This window comes from Stomoxys calcitrans, chromosome 2 (genome assembly GCF_963082655.1).
Source record: "Stomoxys calcitrans chromosome 2, idStoCalc2.1, whole genome shotgun sequence".
NCBI lineage: Eukaryota > Metazoa > Arthropoda > Insecta > Diptera > Muscidae > Stomoxys > Stomoxys calcitrans.
This window is the reverse complement of record NC_081553.1, coordinates 41,789,555-41,812,872: the sequence shown is the minus strand read 5'-3', so window position 1 is coordinate 41,812,872 and position 23,318 is coordinate 41,789,555. Positions and strand designations below refer to the sequence as shown.

At 37.9% G+C, this 23,318-nt stretch overlaps 1 protein-coding gene across 1 annotated transcript in view; it reads left to right on the top strand.

The window, feature by feature from the left end:
• LOC106095701 (mucin-2) overlaps positions 1 to 23,318 on the top strand; it is a 304,912-nt gene that overhangs the window by 264,024 nt on the left and 17,570 nt on the right. The window contains exon 2 of the mRNA XM_059364049.1: positions 19,464 to 19,621. Within this exon, the coding sequence (XP_059220032.1) occupies positions 19,464 to 19,621 (158 nt within the window). The remainder of the gene's footprint in view (positions 1 to 19,463; positions 19,622 to 23,318) is intronic.

Genomic DNA, 23,318 nt, shown 5'->3' with positions numbered 1-23,318 from the left:
AAAATGTTATTGGGGAGTTCAACTAGTTGTTCTTTACTTATAATTCAATTTAAGTTAATGCTTATGTATATGTATATTCTTTTTATAGCCTCCACCATAGGATGGGAATATACTTATCTAGTCTGTTCTGGATCGTCTCGACTCTCTGAGTCTAACTAGCCATGTCCGTCCGTCAGTCTATCGAAATTACGATAGCGGCCGAATGCGTAAAGCTATCCACTTGAAATTCTGCACAGATACTTAATAATGGTGTAGGTCGTTGGGGATTGCAAATGGGCCATATCGGTTTAGATTTGGATATAGCCCCCATAAAAGCCGATCCTCCGATTTGACTTCTTAAGCCCCTAGAAGCCTTAATTTTAATCCGATTTGGCTGAAATTTAAAACAAAGACTTGAGCTATGACTTCCAACATCAATCCCAAGTACGATCCAAATCGGTCTATAAACAGATATAGTCCCCATAGTAACCGATCCCCGGATTTGTATTCTTGAGCCCTTAGCAGCCACAAATTTCATCCGATTTGGCTGAAATTTGGAACAAAGACTTGAGTTATGACTTCTAACATCAATCCCAAGTATGATCCAAATCGGTCTATAAACAGATATAGTCCTCATAGTAACCGATACCCGGATTTGTATTCCTGAACCCTTAGAGCCTCAAATTGCATCCGATTTGGCTAAAATTTGGAACAAAGTCTTGTGTTTTGACATAAAACATCCATGCCACGTATGATCCAAATGGGTCTATAAACAGTTATAGTCCCTATATAAACCGATCCCTGGATTTGACTCCTTGAGCCCTTAGAAGGCTCAATTTTCGATTTGGCTGAAATTGGAACAAAGGCTTGAGTTATTACTTCCAATATGCAGCCAAATATAATTCGAATCGGTCATTGAACAGATATAGACCCATATAAACCAATCCCGGATTTGCCATCTTCAGCCCTTAGAAGCCTTAATTTTGACCTGATATGCCTGAAATTTGGCCCAAAAACCTATCTTTTGACTTGCAATAACAGTGCCAAGTTTTATCCACATCGGCCAATATGTTGATATAGGCCCCCCTAAGTCCCGATATCTCGATGTGACTTTTTTAGACCAAAATAATTCAGTTAATAAGGGTACCTTTTTTTAATGGAATCCATGGTGGTGGGTACCAAAGATTCGGTAACTTAGTGCATATGTTTGTAACACCCAGAAGGAAGAGAGACGGACCCATTGATAAATACACCGATCGACTCAGAATCACTTTCTGATTCGATTTAGCTATGTCCATCTGTCCATGTTAATTTGTGTACAAACTACAGGTCGCAGTTTTCATTCGATAGTACTAAAATTTTGTACAGGCATGTTTTTCGGCCAAGAGACAAAGCCTATTAAAATTGGAAAAAATCGGTTAAAATTTGGATATAGCTCCCATATATTTATATGTTCGTCCGATTTGCAGTAATAATAAAGTGAAATCATTTGTTAACCGATTCTCTCAAAAATTGACAGGAAGGATTTACTCTTGGCATTACTGCCGAATTTCATAGAAATCGGTTCAGATTTAGATATAGCTGCCATATATGTATATCGCCCGATTTTCAGTTCCAGAGCCATTACAATCGCATTTATTGACTTAAACTTGCCAAAATTTTCGCTTAACGCTTTCCTCGACGACTACCACGATATCTGAGAAGTCTGCTCAAAATCAGTTCAGATTTAGATATAGCTACCATATATATGTTTGTCCGATTTTGAGAAGTATTGCAGTAAGGTGCTCATTTCTTAACCGATTCTCTCGAGCAGGAAGCGTTTTCTCTTGACTCTCGACATTACCGGTGAATTCCATAGAAATTGGCCCGGATTTAGATATAGGTGTCATATATGTATATCACCCGATTTTTACTCTAAGAGCCACTGCAAGCGCATTTTTTATCAAATCTTGACAAAATTTTGCACAATACTTTTCTCGACGACTACCACAATATGTGAGATGTTTGCTCGAAATCTGTTCAGATTTAGATATTGCTTCCATATATATGTTCGTCAGATTTTGGGTAATTTGGAATAATGTTGTCTTTTGTCAACCGTAGTAAATACAGTTTGAACATGCTTGCTAGAAATTTGATATGGATTGTTTAATAACCCATCTGAAAATATCTGCCGAGCTCCCACATTGTTGGTAATTCAAACTCTTTCAGAGTATATTTGGATTTATTTCGATGTTATGGTACACAATTATATTAAAAACCTTCCATGTTGCTGTAATGAGTTTAGTCATTGGACATGTCAATTTCCGAGTTAACCATGCGCATTCGACCGAGCTGCTCAACGTACTGACCGTTCTTTGCTCAGTCAAAAAAAAAAACGGAACAAATTTATTGTTTGGAATTGTCTATGTTAGTGACGAGCACACTACTACAAATATTTGTAAGCCCCTGAGCTTGCTTGGGTTTATTTTCTTGTATACGTACAGTAATGTGTAATTGTGTAAGTATTTTGGCCTATCACTGGTCTATACGCTCAAATATTCACCCTCTCTCTGTCTCTCTCTCTCTCTAGTAGGAGAGACGCAAGAGTATAATTATTGGTGCGGTAAATGAATAATCGTTTGCGGTTATCGAAACACTTTTGCCATTAAAGAGTTTTTGATTTAACAACAAAAGAAAAGTAATTTTACTGGTGGAGTTGCTAAGGGGTTTACATTAAACGAAGTTAGTTACATTCAAAAATGCTACGTTTATGGCAAACTTTCGATATGTTGAAGTAAAACGTTTCATAGTTACAATAAAAGAAAAACTTCTTTATAAAAGTATTTTGTTTCTCGCAAATATGTCTCAAACGTTTTATTTTTTTAAGTTTTTTGCCTGTAAGGGCAAAGATCATTAAATTTTACAATTTTTGTTTCTTTCTTTCGAGACGAGCTCAATGATCGGAGATGCTCTTTGCAAATGGAAAAGGAAAGCCAGAGTTGGCAACACGCACCAACCACTATGGGACTCGTTTCGTCTTTGATTAGAAGACTTTTCAACCATATTAGTTGCGATAGCTTCAAGGGCCGCGCGTTGGTATGTTGTATTTAAATCGTATTAATTGCGAAAACGCCTCTATGATACAATTACCACATTAACCACGCTCGACAACCCTGTCTGTTAGCTGTACTTTTTCCCAATGCATGAGTTTTTGTGTAATGACAGACTTTTTTTCTGTCACAATTACACTACTTCCGCGGTACACATGATTCTGTGAATCTGTTGGAAGTTGTATTGATGGCTTCGAACGCTAGACTTAGAGCAACATTAAAATCTGATATTTAATTTCTCAATAAAACAATAATAAATTCTCATAACTCGCGTCAATATTTCAGTGTATTGAAACTTGATTGAAATATCCTTCTAATATTCAAATTGGAATTATTGCCCTCTGCGTTACTTTTACTTCTCTCTCATTGGAGAGTGCTTTCTAATAAAAGCTTTCTTAAGGCTTATTAGGCCCATTTTCACTATTTTAATTTCACAAAACTTTTAATACCCTTTGAATAGCTTCTGCAAAGTCATTGGGAAGAGAAATTCTTTCAATTTGAATGCTTGGTTTGCTGCCATCTCCTCCTGACCATTGAATTTTAGTTTTGAGGTGTATAAATGGGTAGATGAATGAACCAACGAACAAGCATGGATGACTGCTCCTCGGATGAATGTTGTTGTGTAACAATTTGCCTTAAGCCTTATTTTGACTATGAACTAAGAATAAGAACAACAGCACAAGAGCCAGAAAAATGATTATTTTAATGCAATTTCAAAGAGTGTATGTACGTGACCACAAAAGTAGAAAATTATTACGGGCACACAGCACACAAAGATATTACCACCAAACTCAAAAGGCTAAATGCCTTTTGGCCACAACATCTCCCTTGCAACAACCGTCAAACAGGGCAAGTGAAGAACGAACATCACAACAGAGGAGTCACAGAGACGCCACAGAGGAGTTATTGCCGACATCATGTGGCTGGGGCATCTTCTCATCTCAATGCGATAAGTGTTGCCCCTGACGAAATCTGACAACTTTTCACAAAAAATTTTGCCAACTTTGATTCTTAATAAAAATTTAGATCGTTAATTGTTTTCAATACCACTCCCCTAAGCTGGTTCATGTCTGGTATTGTGTCCCCACCTAAGTGCCGGTATCTGTTGGACGCGAAAGCCGGGAAATGACAAAGGAAATGCTCCAACATCTTATCATATTCCCCGCAAACCTTACACATTCTATCACTTGCCGCACCGATTTTGCATAAGTGATCTCTCGTAGTCCTGTGTGTCCCGTTATGATATCGAATGATATACTGACCTCTTTTTTACTTCCTTTCAGTAATGCCTCGTACTCTCACGATCCTGGTCACCCCACAAGATTTTCGCCGCCCCACCGACCATTTCGCTGTTCCACAATGTTGCATGCGCATTCGTCGCCCATTCCCTTAACTCGAATTGCGTCGACCCGAAAGGCTTCGGTTTAATCAAGTTCATCGACGGCAGTCCTCTGGCCTTCACCGCCAAATCATCTGCCCCTTCATTCCCCCTTATTCCGTTATGACCCAGCACCCAAACGATTCGGATTTTGCCATCCTCAAAGATGGCGTTAATCTCCTTCTTACACTGCAAGACTGTTCTGAACTTGCCGTCCTGGTTGTTATTGCCCTTATGGCAATTTTATTGTCGGTAAAGATGTTCGCACTCGACGTCCTCGCGTTAGCACCACACCACTTCACGCATTCCGTGATCTCCCGGATCTCCGCCTGCAGGACCGTATTATGGTCAGGCAGTCTAAAACAGATCTCAGTCCCTGGGTTCTCAATGAAGACCCTCAGACCCACTCTGTCCTCTAGCTTTGGGCCATCCGTGTAACATGATCTTCCAGATGTCAATACTAGGGTTCCGTCAGTCCAAGACTGTGCCGATGGCAGCAGTGCCTCGCCCACGACTTTAAGGTTCATCTCAGATATCCAATCTGAAACCTCTTCACTACCTTCCAGGTTTCCTATCGTCGCCTCGATTATACTGCTATGGTATGATCTGCTCCCATCCTCAATCCATTCTCCCATCGCCTTAAGTGTCAGTGGCTGCCTTACACCTTATCTGTATGTCAATGGGTCGGATATCTAGAATAGTCTCAAGTGCCCTAGTCGGCGTGGTCCTCATCGCTCCGCCTATGTCAAGACAGCATGTTCTCTGAACCTGTTGTATGGTCCTTATGTTGCACTTTTTCTCCATAGCAGTCCACCAAACTACTGAGGCGTAAGTAAGTATTGGTCTAATCACGCTCCTGTAGAGCGTCAGGCCCCATTTCGAGCTTACTGCCCGTCTACATAGTGCCCAACATCTGTGAGCCTTCTCAGTACGCTCCTGGATGTGTCACTAACAATTCAGTTTCCTGTCCAATATCAGACCTAAGTATTTAAAATTGTCAGATATCTAAATCGTCTTATTGATGCGTTAAATTTGCCAACCGTCGTCTTCCTCGTAAACAGGAAAATTTCAGTCTTCTCTGGGTTAACATTGCGACCTCTGGGTCTAGCCCAGTCATATGCCATATGCATGACCCTTTCATCCCTTCTGCATAGCTCGTTCTGATCCTTACCCCTTAGAAGAATTATGACATCGTCTGCGTAGCAGACGGTTTCAAATCCCTCCTCAGTCAGCATACGTAATAGTTCATTTATGGTCATCACCCAAAAGAGTGACGATAAAATGCCCTCCTGTGGCGTGCCTTGTGTCACTTTTTCCCTTACATTTATGCCATGGGACACACAATTTATCCACCTGTTCCTTAGAATATAATTTATCCAGTCTCTAAGGACCGGGTCCACCCGGTACTGGTCTAAGGATTGGATCAGTGTGTCGGTCCGCACATTGTTAAAAGCCCGTTCGATGTCAATGCATACCGCCAGGGCGTACGTTTTGGTATCGAAGGATTCTTCTATTTTATGCACAACCTCGTGCAAAGCAGTCTACATCGACCTTCCCTTGACATAAGCATGCTGTTCGTATTTGAGCAGACAGCAACCTAGCCTAGTAATTTTACTTATTTTTTTTGGATAACAAAGCACTTTACCAAACATGGGTAAAAGCATATTATCGTTAAGGATACCCCTTCTGAAACTTATTACAGAATTGACTATTCAAAGAAATTTGGAATTTTAATTCAATATACATATGTAACTAAAATGTTTACAATTTTTATTTCTTTAGTTCACAATAACATGCTCGGAAGTAACCATAATTTACTAACTGTTAGTAAGTGTCGAACTAAAATCGAATTTGCTGACTGTGGCATTGCCAACTCCAAGAATGTATTTTTTTTATTTTTTTTTTGGCTCCCCACAAACTAACGGAATAATGAGGAACATAACTTTCAAGACTCGAACTTCGGGAAACAGAATCTCATGCTCTATGCCACAAACACATCTACACATTTTATAGTTAAATGTTTATTTAAGTTATGCTTACTTCCACTAGAGATAATATTGTGCCTATAGAACACGTCAAAAAAGCATGACCATCTTTGATGGAAAAAAGTTAGAAAATGTTTTGCGTTTATGTTGAAAGGGGAAAATAGTCGACGTCTAAAAGAACACTGATGTGGATGAATGCGTAGAGCGTCTGCTTTGTAAAAAGAAGTTTCTTGGTTCAACCCTCGGCTGCGACAAAAGGTAAAGTTTTTTTTTTTTAAATTTATAATTGCAATGCTTTTAATTTATAATTGCAAAATTGAATTTGTTCTCTTCAAAACAGCTGAGCAATTGACAGCGTGGGGTTGGAAGACAGGCGGAACTATTGGGTTGCCCAAAAAGTAATTGCGGATTTTTTAAAAGAAAGTAAATGCATTTTTAATAAAACTTAGAATGAACTTTAATCAAATATACTTTTTTACACGTTTTTTCTAAAGCAAGCTAAAAGTAACAGCTGATAACTGACAGAAGAAAGAATGCAATTACAGAGTCACAAGCTGTGAAAACGCCAATAAATGGGTTATGTAATTTAGATATGTTCGCCAATTTCCAGTAAATGCTCCGAAGAGTTCATAAATAGCTATTTTTTTCAATATTTTTTTACCTTTCAGTTTCAATGCATGTTAGTTCATATTACACCTGTAGGAAGTTAAAAATGAACTAAAGTTATGTAAAAAGAATTTCCTAACTGTTATGGAATTATTGAACTCGTAACGAGCATATAATTCTTTATCTCTTCAAACTTTCCCAAAATTAGTTCATTTTAACTAGTGTTGAGGTTAACATTTTTTTGAGTGCAATGCCAGTCCCATATTTCCATTATCAGCCTATATATTCGGAATTTTCGATGGGGTAAAGGAAGTGGACCCTCCCCTTTTAGGTACCAAAACTTTGAATAATGTATTGCGTTTTCTAGATTCGCAGACACATTCCTTGAAAAGTTTAAAAAAATCGGTTCAGCCGCTTTTGAGTTTGTACGAAACAAACTCTGGCAACTCTGGTCTTCACTAACCCCTGCCTGAAAAATCATTTAATTTCAGCACAACAGATGTCTGAAGGAAAATTCTCTAGGCTGGAGAGTAGCAAATAGGGAAAATATGCAGACTCCCCTTTCTGTTGCATTCCGACTGCTTTTTCTGCCTTCGATTTTTTTACACCCAAAGGATTTCTCTTGCAAAACTGCCAGAAGAAAGTAAGGTAGAACTAAAATCCCTTGCCATCATCGCCTTTTTCAACGCCAACGACTTTTCAAAACGGTGAAATAAAAGAAAACAAATTTTCCATTTTCCATTTGAAATGAAATTTCATTTTTGTTCTTCTTATGCTGGCTGGCAGGCTCCTCGCTCCGTAGTTGATTATCATGGTTTTGTGCTAAAATGTCGGTTGCTTGTTTCCTCCGCTGGCCATTGAAAATACCTACCGAAGGATGCCCTATGTTATGGCAACACAAGAAGAGTATGCCTCCACTTCCACTCCACACCACGTTGCTGTTGCTTCACTATATGACAGGGCAAAAAGCTATTATGTCTTTTTGAATTAAAAACTACAGAAATGATTTGCCAAAGACATATGAAAATTGAATGAATGTGGAAAGGAATGCTATGCATGGATGACAGCCAGGCTGGCAGCTTTTCTTTGGCTTATTTTCTATGGCAAGGGAGTTTGCCTGCTATTTGAGAATTAATGTAATTAATTAATTTTCTATGGTCTTTGTAGTTTGAAAGATGTGCTCATCACTGTGGTTTTTTTTTTTGTTGGATGTCAGTTAAGGAGTTCTGACATTCGATGAGTAGTCTTGTTAGCAATAGGATTGAAATTCTATTCTATCTATCTCTATAAATTTAAAGAGATTTTCAAAAACAAAGCCTGTCAGGTTTGTTCGTCACAACATGTTTGCTACTTAGTTTCAACATTTTGACACCATAGCCTAATGTTGCCCATTTGACACCATAGCCTAGTTTTGACAGACATTTCGACAGAAGGATGGATGGAGAGACGGACGGACGGACATGGCTAGATCGACTCAGAATTTCGAGACGATCCAAAATATATATATATATGTACTAGCTGACCCGGGCCCGATCCGCTGCGCCTTCTTTTACTTTATATGGAACAAAAGTTTTCTTTGAATATTTATTTTCGACAATTAAAGGGCTTTTCGTGAAATACCATGCTACGAAAATAGCATATCGCTTGGGTTATATATATAGGTTATCAAATTCGTTTTCTAATCTCAAATACCTTTCATTGGAGCCACATATTGGAAGGGTCGAAAAATTTTTCCCCTTTGGGGGTGTTTTGGGAAAGGGGTGATGCCCTAAATACATGTTCCTAAATTTGGATATCAAATTCGCATTCTACTCCCAAATACCTTTATTTGAGCCCCATATTGTGATGGTCACTAAAAAATTGCTGCTTGTGGGGTATTTTGGGAAAGGGGTAGACCCCCAGAAAATTGGTCCCGAAAATGGGTATAAATTCTTGCTCTACCCCCCAATACCTTTAATTTAAGCTCCACATTGACATGGTCGGTAAATATGCCCGATTTAGGGGTGTTTTGGGGATTGGGTTGGGCCCCCAGACACTATGCCCGGAAAATATATCAGCAACGTGTTCTATTCTCATATATCTATACATCATTTATTTGAGCTCCATTTTGCCATTGGTCTCAAAATCAAATTCGTTTTCTAATCTCATTTGAACTCCTTATTGCAAAAGTCAACAAATATGTCCGGTTTGGGGTATTGGCCCTAAAAACTATGAATATTTAGTTGCAATCTCTTTAAGACCCAAATTGTCTTGGTGAGCAAATACGTCCTATTTGGGGGTTGTTATGGTGGTGGGACGTCCGCTAGACAGTTGGTCCCTAATGTTGATATCAGATACGTGGTCTACTCCCACATACCTTTAATTTGAGCCCCATATTTCCATAGTCGGCAAACATGACCGGCTTGGGTGGTGTTTTGGGGGATGGGCGGTCACTCAGTGAGTTGATCTTGAAATATATATCGGATTCATGTTTCACTTTAAAACCCTCTTATTTGAGCCTCACATTTCAATAGTCAGCAAATACTTCCTATTTGGGTGGTGTTGTGGGGGTGGGGTGGCCCCATAGATACTTTTCCCAAATATTGATATCAAATTCGTACTTTTCTCCCAAAGACCTTTCATTTGAGCCCCATATTGCTATGGTCGTAAATTTGTCCCCTTTGGGGGATGTTTTTGGAGAGAGGCGGCCTCCCAAAGACTTGGTCCCATATTTGGATATCAGATTCGTATTCTACATTTAAATACCTTTTATTTAAGCCCCATATACCCTCGATCAGTAAAAAAAGTCCTGTTTGGGGGGTGTTTTGGGAAAGGGGTGACCCCCAAAAACGTGGTCCCACATTTGGATATCTGATTCATATTCTACTCGCAAATACCTTTCATTTGAGTCCCATATTGTCATGGTCGGTAAATATGTCCGATTTAGGGGTGTTTTGGGGCTTGGGGTGGTCCCCCTAGCACTTGCTCCGACAATTGGATATCCGAAACGTTTTCTCATCCTAAATACCTTTCATTTGAGTCCCATATTCGCGTGATTGGTCTAAATATATGTTTGTTGGGTTTTAGAGTGGGGCAGCCCCCCTAGGTACCCCATCCGATATTTGGATACCAAATTTTTATTTTTAGGGGGATATAAGAGACCACACAAAATTTCACTTAAATCGCACCACACATCTCCAAGATCTGACGTTTCTGAAAATTAGGGTAAGGGGGAGGGTCCGCCCCCCTTCAGACATCAAAAAATGTAGTACTATATTTTCACCACGGAATCATTATGCACCATCTGTGAACATTTCAAGAAAATCGGTTCAGCCGTTTCTGTGTCTATAAGGAACACACAAACAATAAACAAACCTACAAACAAACACAAATCCTTAATGGTGTCACAAAAGATATTTCGAGGTGTTACAAACGGAATGAGATGGCAAATTCGAATAGTGATGAGTCAAAGGTACAAAGCACCACACTGTTGCAATAAAGGTTGTAAACGCCTAACAAGTCTAGAGTTTGGGTGCACAAATGGTTGTTGTTCTGCGAAGCCCATTTGACATTTAAAACACATTTACTTAAGCTACTTAAAAAGGCCAAAGGTGGCCTTAAGGTCATTTCAAATGTTTGATTATTTCTTGTTCTTATTGAAGCCTTAAAACACAGCAATTTTAAGCTACTTATAAATTCCAATTTCCAATGGTTTTATATTATCTTAGGCTACTTATTCTTTTAGATTTTGTTTTTAGATTTTATAATCTGTGAATTCATAGTAACACTTGCAAATAAAGCCAAATAAAGGGAGGCCTATGAAAAAGTTTTTTTTTTATTTTTGTCACCTAAACGGATTACTGGTCTTCAATGATTTTGTTCTTATGGAAACTTCTGAACATTTCGGTAAATAAAAGAGTCTCATAATTCATTGATATGGCGACTGCTGGATCTGTCCTCTCTGTCGATCCAAATTTTCAATGCATTTCCGTAGACCAAAAATTGCAGAATATTTGTGACAGATTACAAAGCTCAATTAAGGTGTGTTTCAAATATAAATCTCTATATGAGCCACCCTATATATGTACTTTTGTATATGTGCTTAAAATCTTTCAAAGGACAACATCGTGTATGGTCTTATTCATGGTTTTTGTTTGTTTTATTTTTCATCCTCTTACTGATACAGAAAACTGGCAAACATATATCAGAGGGAAATTAAAAGTCAATATCGTAAAGGATACTATGAATAAGCATTTGCATAATCTTTTATAGTTGTATGATAATTTTAAAAATATGAAATAAATCCAAAAAGGAACGTTTGCTCTTAAAGCATAACGGCTTGCAGTCATTTGAATGAATTTCATAGTATTCAAGAGGTCAGTGAAAATCAAGGGAAACTATGAATAGGTAATTGGCATTATATATATATATATATATATAAATGAAAATTGGCTTTTTTCATCACTAAAACGGTACGAGGGTATTATTAATTGTAGAGTTTTTGATTACACCCAAAAGGGCATGCCGATTGTCCCAGAATCATTTCCAGTTGTGATTTAATTACAACACACAATAAGATAGTATCAAGGGTATATAAGATTCGGCCCTCGAATCTTATATTCGGCCCGGCCGAATCTTATATTCGGCCCTGCCGAATTTTATATGCCTATGGATCGCATTTGTCGAGTTCATTGCACGGTATCTCTTTTTAGGCAAACAAAGACTATTGAATATGAACTGTAATGCTATTGGACCTATATCATGTTATAGTCCGATTTGGACCATAAATGAATTAAATGCTGCACATTGTAAATAGAAGTCATTGTGTTTTGTGTATGTAGGGGCCAAAAAAGCAAACTCGGGAGATGGGTTTATATGGGAGCTGTATCAAGCTATACATTAATTCAGACCATATTAGACACGAATGTTGAAGGTCATGGGAGAAGCCGTTACACAAAATTTCTGCCAAATCGGATGAGAATTGCGCCCTCTAGAGGCTCAAAAAGTCAAGAACCCAGATCGGTTTATATGGCAGCTATATTAGGTTATGGACCGATTTGCGCCATACTTAGCATAGGTATTGTAAGTCATAGCAAAACACCTCATGCAAAATTTCAACTAAATCGGATATGAAATGCGCCCTTTAGCGGCTGAAGCAGTCAAGATCCAAGATCGGTTTATATGGTAGCTATACCAGATTATAAACCGATTTTAATCGTAATTAGTACAGTTGTTGGAAGTGATACCAAAACACCACGTGCAAAATTACAGCCAAATTGGATAAAAATTGCGGCCTCTAAAAGCTGAAGATGACAAGATTCCAGATCAGTTTATATGGCAGCTATATGAGGTTATGTACCGATTTACGCCATACTTAGTACAGTTCGTGGAAGTGATACCAAAACACCATGTGCAAAATTTCAGTCAAATCGGACAAGAATTGCGCCCTCTAGAGGCTCAAGAAGTCAACAGCCAAGATTGGTTTATCTGGCAGCCATATCAAAACATTGACCGATTTGGCCCATTTACAATCCCAACCGACCTACACAAAGTATTTGTTTAAAATTTCAAGCGCCTAGCTTTACTGCTTCGAAAGTAAGCGTGATTTCGACAGACGGACGGACATGGCTAGATCGACTTGAAATGGCATGACGATCAAGAATATATTGGGTTGCCCAAAAAGTAATTGCGGATTTTTTAAAAGAAAGTAAATGCATTTTTAATAAAACTTAGAATGAACTTTAATCAAATATACTTTTTTACACTTTTTTTTCTAAAGCTAGCTAAAAGTAACAGCTGATAACTGACAGAAGAAAGAATGCAATTACAGAGTCACAAGCTGTGAAAAAATTTGTCAACGCCGACTATATGAAAAATCCGCAATTACTTTTTGGGCAACCCAATATATATGGAGCAGCAAAGCCAATGATTTTGTAGTCTGGTGGACGCTATTTCTAAAGTCCATATAATGTTCTACTACCAAGCCAAGGGAAAGCCAGAGAAACATGGGAATGCAAACTTACCCATGAACATTCCACTAAGGAACAGGGGAAAACTACCGCTGAACAATTTTTCTGATGATAACGCCAGGATTCGAACCCAGGCGATCTATTGAGTAGGATGAAATTGGTAAACTAAGTATACATTTATATGGAATTTATTACAAAACCTCAAACTGTACCTTGCACCACTACTGTAGCTGTGTAAAATGTGTAGTTCGACTCATTAGTTCTTGCTCATTCGGCTTTGGCATGTCGGTCCGTCCGCATATCCTTTCTGTGCTGATAGTCCGTCTGTCTTTTTTGTTTGTAACTAAAAATATGCATATATCACTTTTTTGTCCCAAAGACAAAAGCTATGAGTTTTGATAAAAATTGGTTCAGATTTAGATGTAACTCCACGGCAGTTTTGACTTATTTGCCACAACAAGTTTTGCATACATTTTGTGGCAGTAAAACGATTTTCGCACTTATCTTTAATGTATTTAAAAGCCAAAAAGTGGCAATTATCCGATTAGTCCACCTGTCGGAATTAGCTTTTGAGCATAATAATCTGTCACATCTTTTTTTTTTTACTTTTTATGCAAATATATGGTTTTAATTTTTTGTGGCTGGTAAATGAAATGGCGTTAGTGGAAATGATGTTATCAAATTTTCTTGGTCGTTTAACAAAATTCGCACTTAAACGATTGGCCGTAAAGAGAGTGGCTGATATCAAAAATTCTCACTTAAACGACTGGCAAGTAAATCAAAACTTTTTATTTCCCTCTTTGGTCTTGATCGGACAATAACTTACTAAAACCGATCTTACAAATTACTTCTTGAGTTTAAAGGTTTTGTTAAAATTTTCAAGGAAAATCAGTTTTCTAAGTTTTCATATAAAAATATTTTCCCCTCTCTAACAAGAGCTTTTTCTGCTCCGCTGATATTTTATAGATATTCTTATATGGACCACTAGTCGTGGCTGGCGAATAAGAAGCGATAACACCAGCCACGCAGCCACGACTATAAAAATCAATTTTCACCCCATAAAAAATGAAGAGATGATGTCGTCTCTGCTGTTGCTGCTGTTGTTGCTATTATGTTATTCAACTTATAATTGGAAAGCAGGCGGCGAATATGATGGTGGTTATGAAAACACGCGCACACATAAAAAGGACATCAGCTTGGCGTTTTTTTTTCTCTCCAACTATGTACCAAGAATGTGTATATGTTGGCTTCGTGGACTTAATTTGCATATGCTGTCCGTGCACTGAAACACGGATGATGGGTAGATACACAAACAGAAGCGCTTAAAATAAAGCGCGCAATGTTTTCTACGGACATAAAAAGGAAGCAAGAACATCAACCACCAACACATAGAGGCATAAACCAATGACACCACTATCACTACCACCAACACCAAACACCTCTATGCCAGCAAGCTTTTGGACTCCCAACCACCCATCCATACAAACATCCTTTGAGAAGAGTAACTTTATGTTATGGACCAGAAGAAAAAACAACAACAAAAATCCATATCCTTTGCTTGGTTGCTGCTCTGTTTGTTTGTGTGCGACCAGAAATGCCATTAAGGAGTCCTATGTTTTTTCATAGGTTTTTTTTTCACTTTCTCGGCAAAAGAAAAAATATTCCATAAAATAAGTGTTATATGTCGACTTTACTTCAATAGGGTCCTTTCTGTGTCTATTCCATGGTTTTTTCTACTGTTCTTCTTTCTCTTTTCTTTTTTCTCTTTTCTTTTTTCTCTTCTCCTCTAATTTCACTTTGAACCAGAACGACGACAAAAAAGTCAAATGTAACGAATTAAAAATAAAACTCCAGCAACTCTCGAATGCTGGGTGGTTGTGTTTGACTTTTTCTCCAACGACTTAGAAGAACGACACATGGTTATTTCGCAGCACTCAGCCATAATCATCATCGTCAGAGAGCTGTCACGTTGCCTTTGGTGATGGACCCCATTGCCCCATTCTTTTCTCCCAGTATGAAGTCGCCATTTGTTGTTGCTGTTGTTAAGCATCATCTGCATAGATTCTTGAGTTTTTCATGTTACCGACCAAGGTGGTTTCTATGACATCTATTTGTTTCACGTTTCCATTTTCTGTTGGCATTTTTTTCTATAATTTTCAACCTTCCTTAGCTTGGGACTACATGTATAGGGGAGCTCAATTGATCAAATAAAATACAAACTAGTCTACGTGTCATTAAATAAAATAAAAGTCCAAAAGAAAGGTGTTTTTTCAACCAAATCAAGACTTTTTAGATGTATTTTAACAAGAAAACTCCGTATGAGGATTTTTTTAACATTTAGGTTATTTTGCTTTTCATCCTTATAATTTTTTCATGTTTGGTTAGATGCAAAATAATATTATGTATGTTCTAAGAACTCCCAAAAGCTTTTAAAAATATTTTAGTCCTGTAAGCAAACATTAAAGACACTGAGAAAATGAGAAAAAAAAAATTATCAAGGTAGTAAGAAAATTTTCCCATCGTTTTCCAAAACAGATAATTTCGACAACGTTTTCCATAAATGGCTGTCAGTTCTAAACATCACTGGACTTTTTGGAATCCTTGATCGGCCAAAATCCACCGCCACAGTGTTATGTGTCTGTTTCGCCTTGTATAGTTTGTGGTCTGGATTTTGCACGGTTTGTCAGAACCTAATTCTTCCTCGGTTTTCTTGAATATTAACCGATCTTGCAACGATCGGTCAATATAGACAGGTTTTAGGAGATTTTGGTGGTGGGGCGGGTCACCTGACACTTGTGCCATAATTTGAATAACAGATTCGTACGTTACTCCTAATTACCTTTCATTGAAGTCCTACGTTTTACCGATCGGTCTAGGTGCCCGTTTGGGGTGGGGCGTTCCCCCTAACTTCTTGACCACCAAACTCAATATCTGATTTGTGTCTTCGGGTTACTATTAAAGTGGAGGCCACCGTAACGCTGAGTAGTAGTAGTAACCGATCTTGCAACGATCGGTCAATATAGACAGGTTTTAGGGGATTTTGCCGGTGGAGAGGGTCCACTGACACTTGTGCCATAATTTCAATATCAGATTCTTACTTCACTCCTAATTACCTTTCATTTAAGTCCTATGTTGTACCGATCGCTCTTGTTGCCCGTTTGGGGTGGGGCGTTCCCCCTAAGTTCTTAAACACAAAACTAAATATCTGATTTGTGTTTTCGGGTTACTATTGAAGTAGAAATATTTCCTTCTATGACCGAATACATAACCTTTAAACGACGGACATTTGAAAAGCAGAGGAAAGACGTTTGTAATGGGTTTAGAGAATAAATCATTCTCTGCTTTAGTGAACTATCACTCCCCTCAGATGTACGTGTTGTAGAGAAAAATTGCATTAATACAGCAGAGGATCGATTTCTGACAGCTCGTTGAATACCTCAGGTGAAGCCTAATGTCCCAGCACAGACAACGTGACTCACAGAAGGGTGTGATGAGATTCCTCGCTTTATGGCTAGAAGCATTGAAACTAAAGCCATGCTTGTGTTCTACTGTCAGGTCACTCTCTAAACTCCGTAGAAGCGATGATAAGCCTTCAGTCGCTCGTCGCTCGTAAGAAGCGATAAGCCAGGTTTTAACATTTATTTAGCATTCCTAGGTTGCTTGAGCAAAAATGAGTCATTCGTCCAATCCGATGTTGAGGACAAGCCACGAAAAGGCATTCATACCGAATACGTCTTCGTCGAATAGATGCCACCAGTTGCTTACGCATAGTTAGATACAGTATGGTGTATGCGATGAATATGCAAGCTGTACGCTGGATAGCACCTTCCACCAGACAGGCAAATTCCCTTTTCGGAAAAGGACTAATACCATGAATAGATTGCGTTTACCAGTGAAAACGCCGATATTGGGATCTACCCTGGTTGTTGCTAAAGGACAAGGTCTGTCTAAAACTCGCGAGATTGCCATTATCGCAGTTAGCAGTTAAAAAACTGTGTTGCAATGTATATGGAAGATGAGGTTCTCAAGGTAGAGTACCTGACCAAGGTTCTCAACCTGGACCATCTTATAATTCCCGTTGTCTGAACAATGAGCGGAGTGATGCGAATATTGAAGAAAAGGAGGATCTTTTAGATCGATCTTCTCTCCCTCCCTCTCTCGCACCTCGCGACAATGCTATGTCGATCAGCTTGCTCGACAGGTGTCAAATGGACACTGTCTATGTTGAAGATTGGGTTCTCCTTGTCGAGCAGTGGAATGCATATTCAATTTGAGATTCTCCAAGTAGAGTATCTTAAAGTTGAAGCATCCACACCTAATATGGTTGAAGATGAGGTTTTCCAAGTAGAGTACCTAAGCTCTTCAACCTGCAAACTCTTATAGTTCCCGGTGTCTGAACAATAGGCGAAGTGATGCTACTACTGCAGCCACGAAAGGGAGAATCTTTCAGACCGATCTTCTCTCCCCATCTCACGCATCTTGCGACATTGCTTTTGACACTGCAAATAAATTTGCTATATCGATCAGCTTAACTCGGCAGGTGTCCGATGGACACTGTCCCTATTCAAGATGGGGTTCTCCTAGTCGAGCAGAGGATTGCATATTGAATTTGAGGTTCTCCAAGTAGAGTACCTGAGCCAGGTTCTCAACCTGGAAATTCTTATAGTTCCCGTTTTCTGGACATTGGGCGGAGAGTAGCGACTATTGAGGCCAAGAATGGGAGGAACTTCCAGATCGATCTTCTCTTTCGCACTTCACAACATTGCTGTTGACACTGAAGATAAACCGTGTTATAGATTTTCCAATTAGATTCCAATTCCAAAACAGATTAGCAAACATTTTACTGCTGTTTTAGCAAACAGACTTTTCATCAGTCGGCCTGCTATTCTACACTTCCAAACATTTTGCTATAATAGCAGAACTACCGCTGAAATAGCAGCAAAATTAGGTAAGGTTGGGTTGAAAAGAGAGTGTGGGATGGACAAAAATTGCGGCTTCCAGGGATTTAAAAAGTCAAATCGGAAGATCGGATTATATGGAAGCTGTAGCCAAATATGAACAGATATGACCCATTTGCAATCCTCAACGACCTACATCAATACTTAGTATCTGTGCAAAATTTCAAGCGGCTAGCTTTACGCATTCGACCGCTATCGTGATTTCGACAGACGGATTGAATAGACGAGGCGATCAAGAATATCAAGACGATCAAGAATATATATACTTTATGGGATCCTAGATCAATATTTCGAGGTGTTACAAACGGAATGACTAGATTAGTATACCCCCATCCTATAGTGGTGGGTATAAAAAGAAATCTATACGTGATGGAGTTCAAACGTAATTAGTGTGTATGCATGTTTGGCTTGGAAAATGACAACCGGCTATTGATGGCGAACTCAAACACCTCAAAGTGAACAAAATGTTTGTGTATCGCAACATCAGTCGTTATAAGGATAAAACGTTGGCAACATTGCCAAACGCCATGGTGGACGTGTAAAAAAACTCGATTTAACGAAATTCACGCCTTAGTGGCAATTATTGGGTTGCCCAAAAAGTAATTGCGGATTTTTTTAAAAGAAAGTAAATGCATTTTTAATAAAACTTAGAATGAACTTTAATCAAATATACTTTTTTACACTTTTTTTCTAAAGCAAGCTAAAAGTAACAGCTGATAACTGACAGAAGAAAGAATGCAATCACAGAGTCACAAGCTGTGAAAAAATTTGTCAACGCCGACTATATGAAAAATCCGCAATTACTTTTTGGGTAACCCAATAGATAACTTAATTTTTAGCACATTTTCCAGCTTTATCCACATATCCATGATTAGGCATGTATTTGATAAAGGTTTCGGGGGATCTTTTACATTCCACTGAATTTTGAGAAAACTTTTCTCTGTGTATATTTTCGCCACATAAATAAATATTTAACTACACATGGATGCTCATATCAAACAACTTCCTCTTTTTTCTAAGAAATTTCCTTATTGTGTGTTGAGCAGCAGTAGCTGTAGCAGCATCTATGAAAATATCAGAGGTATAGCTTTGATGTTGATGTCCGTCTGTCTGTTTGTCTCCTCTTAACAAAAGTGTCATAGAAAATAAGAAGCTTGTATTTTATGTTGCCTGTATAAATATAAAGAAAAACCCAGCAGAAAATAAGAAAAACACTCTACTCTACATACATAATTAATGTTTTGCAACAGAAACGGTTGCGAACGAAAGCCTTTTGCAAAATGAAACCAATTTCTAAGAATTCGTTTATAAGTATTTTTAACATTGGCTGAATGTCATAGCAATGAATAAAGAAATAAGACGCAATTACATTAAAAGCATATGACCTAGATGGTCCTTGCTGCTCATTACAGTCTCACCTTAACTTTTAGGTACATACTATATTTTTTTTTCTTTTTTTTCGTGGAAAACATTTACTAATTGCTATTTGTTTTCTCTTTTTTTTTTTTTTTGTTTTGCAGGAATATTGTCTCCTCCGGGTCCGTTTCTAACGCCCAGTCCATCACCATCGATCTCAGCTAGTCCACGTTTGCAACCATCACCGTCATTATCACCATTTCCGCAGGATGTACTTCTAGTAACGGGTAATCCATTAACAAATGCCACCACGCATGAACAGGTGAGTAAAAAAAATAATTTCTGAAATCTAAAAATGTTTATAACCACCGATATAGGATTGAGGGTGTTTTAAATCCATTTGTTATACTTCGAACTATCGATCAGAGAACCTACATTAAAAAGTACATAAAATCTTGATGGTCTTGGCATTCAAGGTAGACCTGACAAACTATCGATAATCGCAACATTCGTTATTTCTAATAATTAATATCGTTTGCTATCGTTAATTTCTCACCACATATATTTCAAACAAAAATGAGAAGTAACAAGTAAAAAAGCAATTAAGTTCGGCCGGGCAGAACTTTGGATACCCACCATGAAAATCGGTTGAAACATCAGTCGAAAAATGCGCCCTCTATAGGCGCACACATTCAGTGTCGAATCGTTTATTTTTGTTCAATTGTGTAAAACATTTAACTCTGCCGATAGTTTCGAAAAATATTAATCGATATTCAGCCCAAAAATTAAATATCGATAATATCGAAAGTGCCATCGATATTTTGCCACCTCTAATTCGAAGTCGATCTAGCCATATCGTTAAAAACGAAATCATGAACAGATACACACGCCTTATGAATGTACGTCGTCGGGGATTACACAGTTAGAAGTTCCCATATTTGTCAAGTATGGCCGAATTTTTTATGTGAACTCCAAATTCCCCACCAAATACCGCTAGATAGGAACATAAAAAGATAAAGGCCCCAATATGTATTCTAATAGGCAATGTTCTGAGCCTAGTTTGTTTTTTTTTAATCTAATAAAATACTCAAATTAGCATCATATATTCAAATTGGAATCGGTACTTATATTCGATAAAGCGAATAATAATCGATTGGTATCGTAAGGTCATGTTTGGCACCACTGACTTTGTGGGTTTATTCAAATTAAAATGAACACTTTTCACGTTCACAGATGACGTTTGGACACATTTATCACCGAAAAACTTACCAATTCCAACTCCCACGGTCCATTGGGTTCATATTTTTAAGCCAAAAACACTTAAATTTTCTCAGTCGATTTGTTTGCCAATTTATCGTAATCAGCTGTTTTCCCTCTGTGAGTACAAAGTATTTAAACAATATAATGTCTACGGACCAAATCAAAAAAAAAAATAAAATTTGATGGGTTTTGACAGCTATGTAAGTCAATCTTTACATGCAGCCTCTTCTTATGATATTTTAATGGCAAAGCTCAAATATTCCGATTTCATTTACTAGCAATGACATATATCGATATTTTCATTAATCGAAAACATATCTTGTTTACTTTTCCACCCTCCACCATAGGATGGGTGGTATATTATCGAAATATTGATCTGAGAACCAACAAAGTATATATATTCTTGATCATCCTGACATTGTAAGTCGATTTAGCCTTGTCCGTACGTACGTTGAAAGCACTTTCGAAGGAATAAAGCTAGGCGCTTGAAATTTTGCACGAATACTTCCTATTAGTGTTAGTCGGTTGAGATTATAAATGGTCTATATCGGCCATGTTTTGACATGGCTGACATATAAGCCGATCCTGGATCTTGACTTCTTGAGCCTCTAAAGGGCGCAATTCTTATTTGGATAAAATTTTGCACCAATTGATTTATTTTGACTTCCAATGCCTGTGCTAAGTTTGGTTCAAATCGGTTCATAACCTGATATAGCTCCCATATAAACCAATCTCGGATCTTGATGTCGCAATTATTATCCAATTTGGCTGATAATAATGCAGGAAGTGTTTTCGTTTGACCATCAAACACTGGGCCAAGTATGATTCAAATCGGTTCATAACCTAATATAGCTCCCATATAAACCGATCTCGGATCTTGACTTCTTGAGCCACTAGAGGGCGCAATTGATATCCGACTTGCCTGAAATCTCGCACGAAGTGTTTGTTTGGCCATTAACAACTGGGCCAAGTATGGTCTAAATAGGTTCATAATCTAATATAGCTCCCAAATAAACCGATCTCGGATCTTAACTTGTTGAGCCGCTAGATGGCGCAATGATTATCCCATTGGGCTGAAATTTCCACAACGACTTATTATATGGCCTTTAACATGAGTGTTAAATGGTTTTTAGAACCAACAACTGATTTTGGACGACCTTCACGAAATTCGTGTTGGAGTGAATTACGACCTCGGTTGAATTCACCATACCATCGATAAACACTGGTCCTTGATGGAACTTCATCCCCAAAAATTTAATTAAGTTCATCAATGCACTGTTGTTGAGTTAATCCACGTCGAAAGTTGTAAAAACTAATCGCAGGAAAATGTTCTCAATTTAATTCCATTTTTTGGGCGAGATGAATATTTTAAGTTACTGTAAACAACACAAATAGCACTCGTATGTCAAAACGTTCTGTGTACGTATAACCTCAAAAATGTCAAGCTTTACGATAGAGCTATATTTAAAACTGGTCTGATGTGGGCCATACCTGGCTTGGATATGGGGGCGTCGTGTAACTCACTGTTGCCTGTTATTGACTTAAGGCCTTATTCCGAAAGGTCGGTGTATAAGGCAGCTATATTTTAATGGTTTCCATATTGGTTGCGAATGTCGAAAGGATTAATGGAACCATTGTTTTAAATTTGGGCGGGATGGGGTAATAAAAGATCGGTCTATATATAAAAAAAGGGTGCGTGGGAGACCATAATAAGTTCAGATATTTATACGCTAAAAACAGTTTACCGTGTAAAATTTTGGGCGAAATCGGGTTATAAATAAGCCTTTTATGGGTTGTTATCGGCAGATTGGTCTACTTTGGTGATTATGCTTATTAACGATAGTATAGATACTATCGATATTTATTATTAGAAATATCGCAAATCAATAGTTTGTCATGACTGATAATCAGGAATATTTAAGTAGCATTCACGAGAATAAGGCAACGGAAGCTGGAAACATTAACCGTTCCCAGCTCCTAATGAAGTTTACCTCACTAGGCAAACCGGTTTTGTTCTGTCTCAACTTTGTTTCAGGGATGCAGCCGCATTTTTTATGAAGCTAAGATTGATGCCAGATATGTTACCATTTTATCTACACAAATAAAGTTTATCGGCTTGTTATCAGATCACTCTCCCCACGCATTCCACCTAGATCTAGGTATTTCACAGAAACCAGCAAGCAAATTAAGTATTGAATGCTCGTTCCACTAATTCTGTGCCACGCAAATGAGTAACTCGACTCACGCAAGCATCTGTTAATCCTGAGCACATTCTTAACTCTTCGGCTGCTTTATTTAGGTATTTAATTGTGAGACATGCGTTTTATCGGCATATATCGATAATTAGTCAGTACAACTCTGCACTGTATAGCACTCTGTCACAATAATTTAAACAGGCTTAATCATTTGCAGTTTTATCCAGTGCAAGTTAGATAGAATAGAATTGGAAAGCATTCCAGTGCAAAGTTTTACTACATAGTTGTCGATACCATTCGATAACAAATAAAAATAACCGATAAATAATGATTTGCACTGTGTAGCACAAAATCACAGACAATAGATCCTTATATATGAATTTTCCCTCTCTCAAAAAAATAGCAACCACGAACAATGGTTAGAAATCTGTCGTTTCCTTTTGTTTCATTCTTAAGAGTGTCTTAAGGAACACGAGAAGGGAATTGGAAGAAAAAAACAGTAAATTAAAAAGAAGCTAACAAGAAATTGAAAAAGTGTTTGAAGTTTAAAAGCTTAAAATGTCC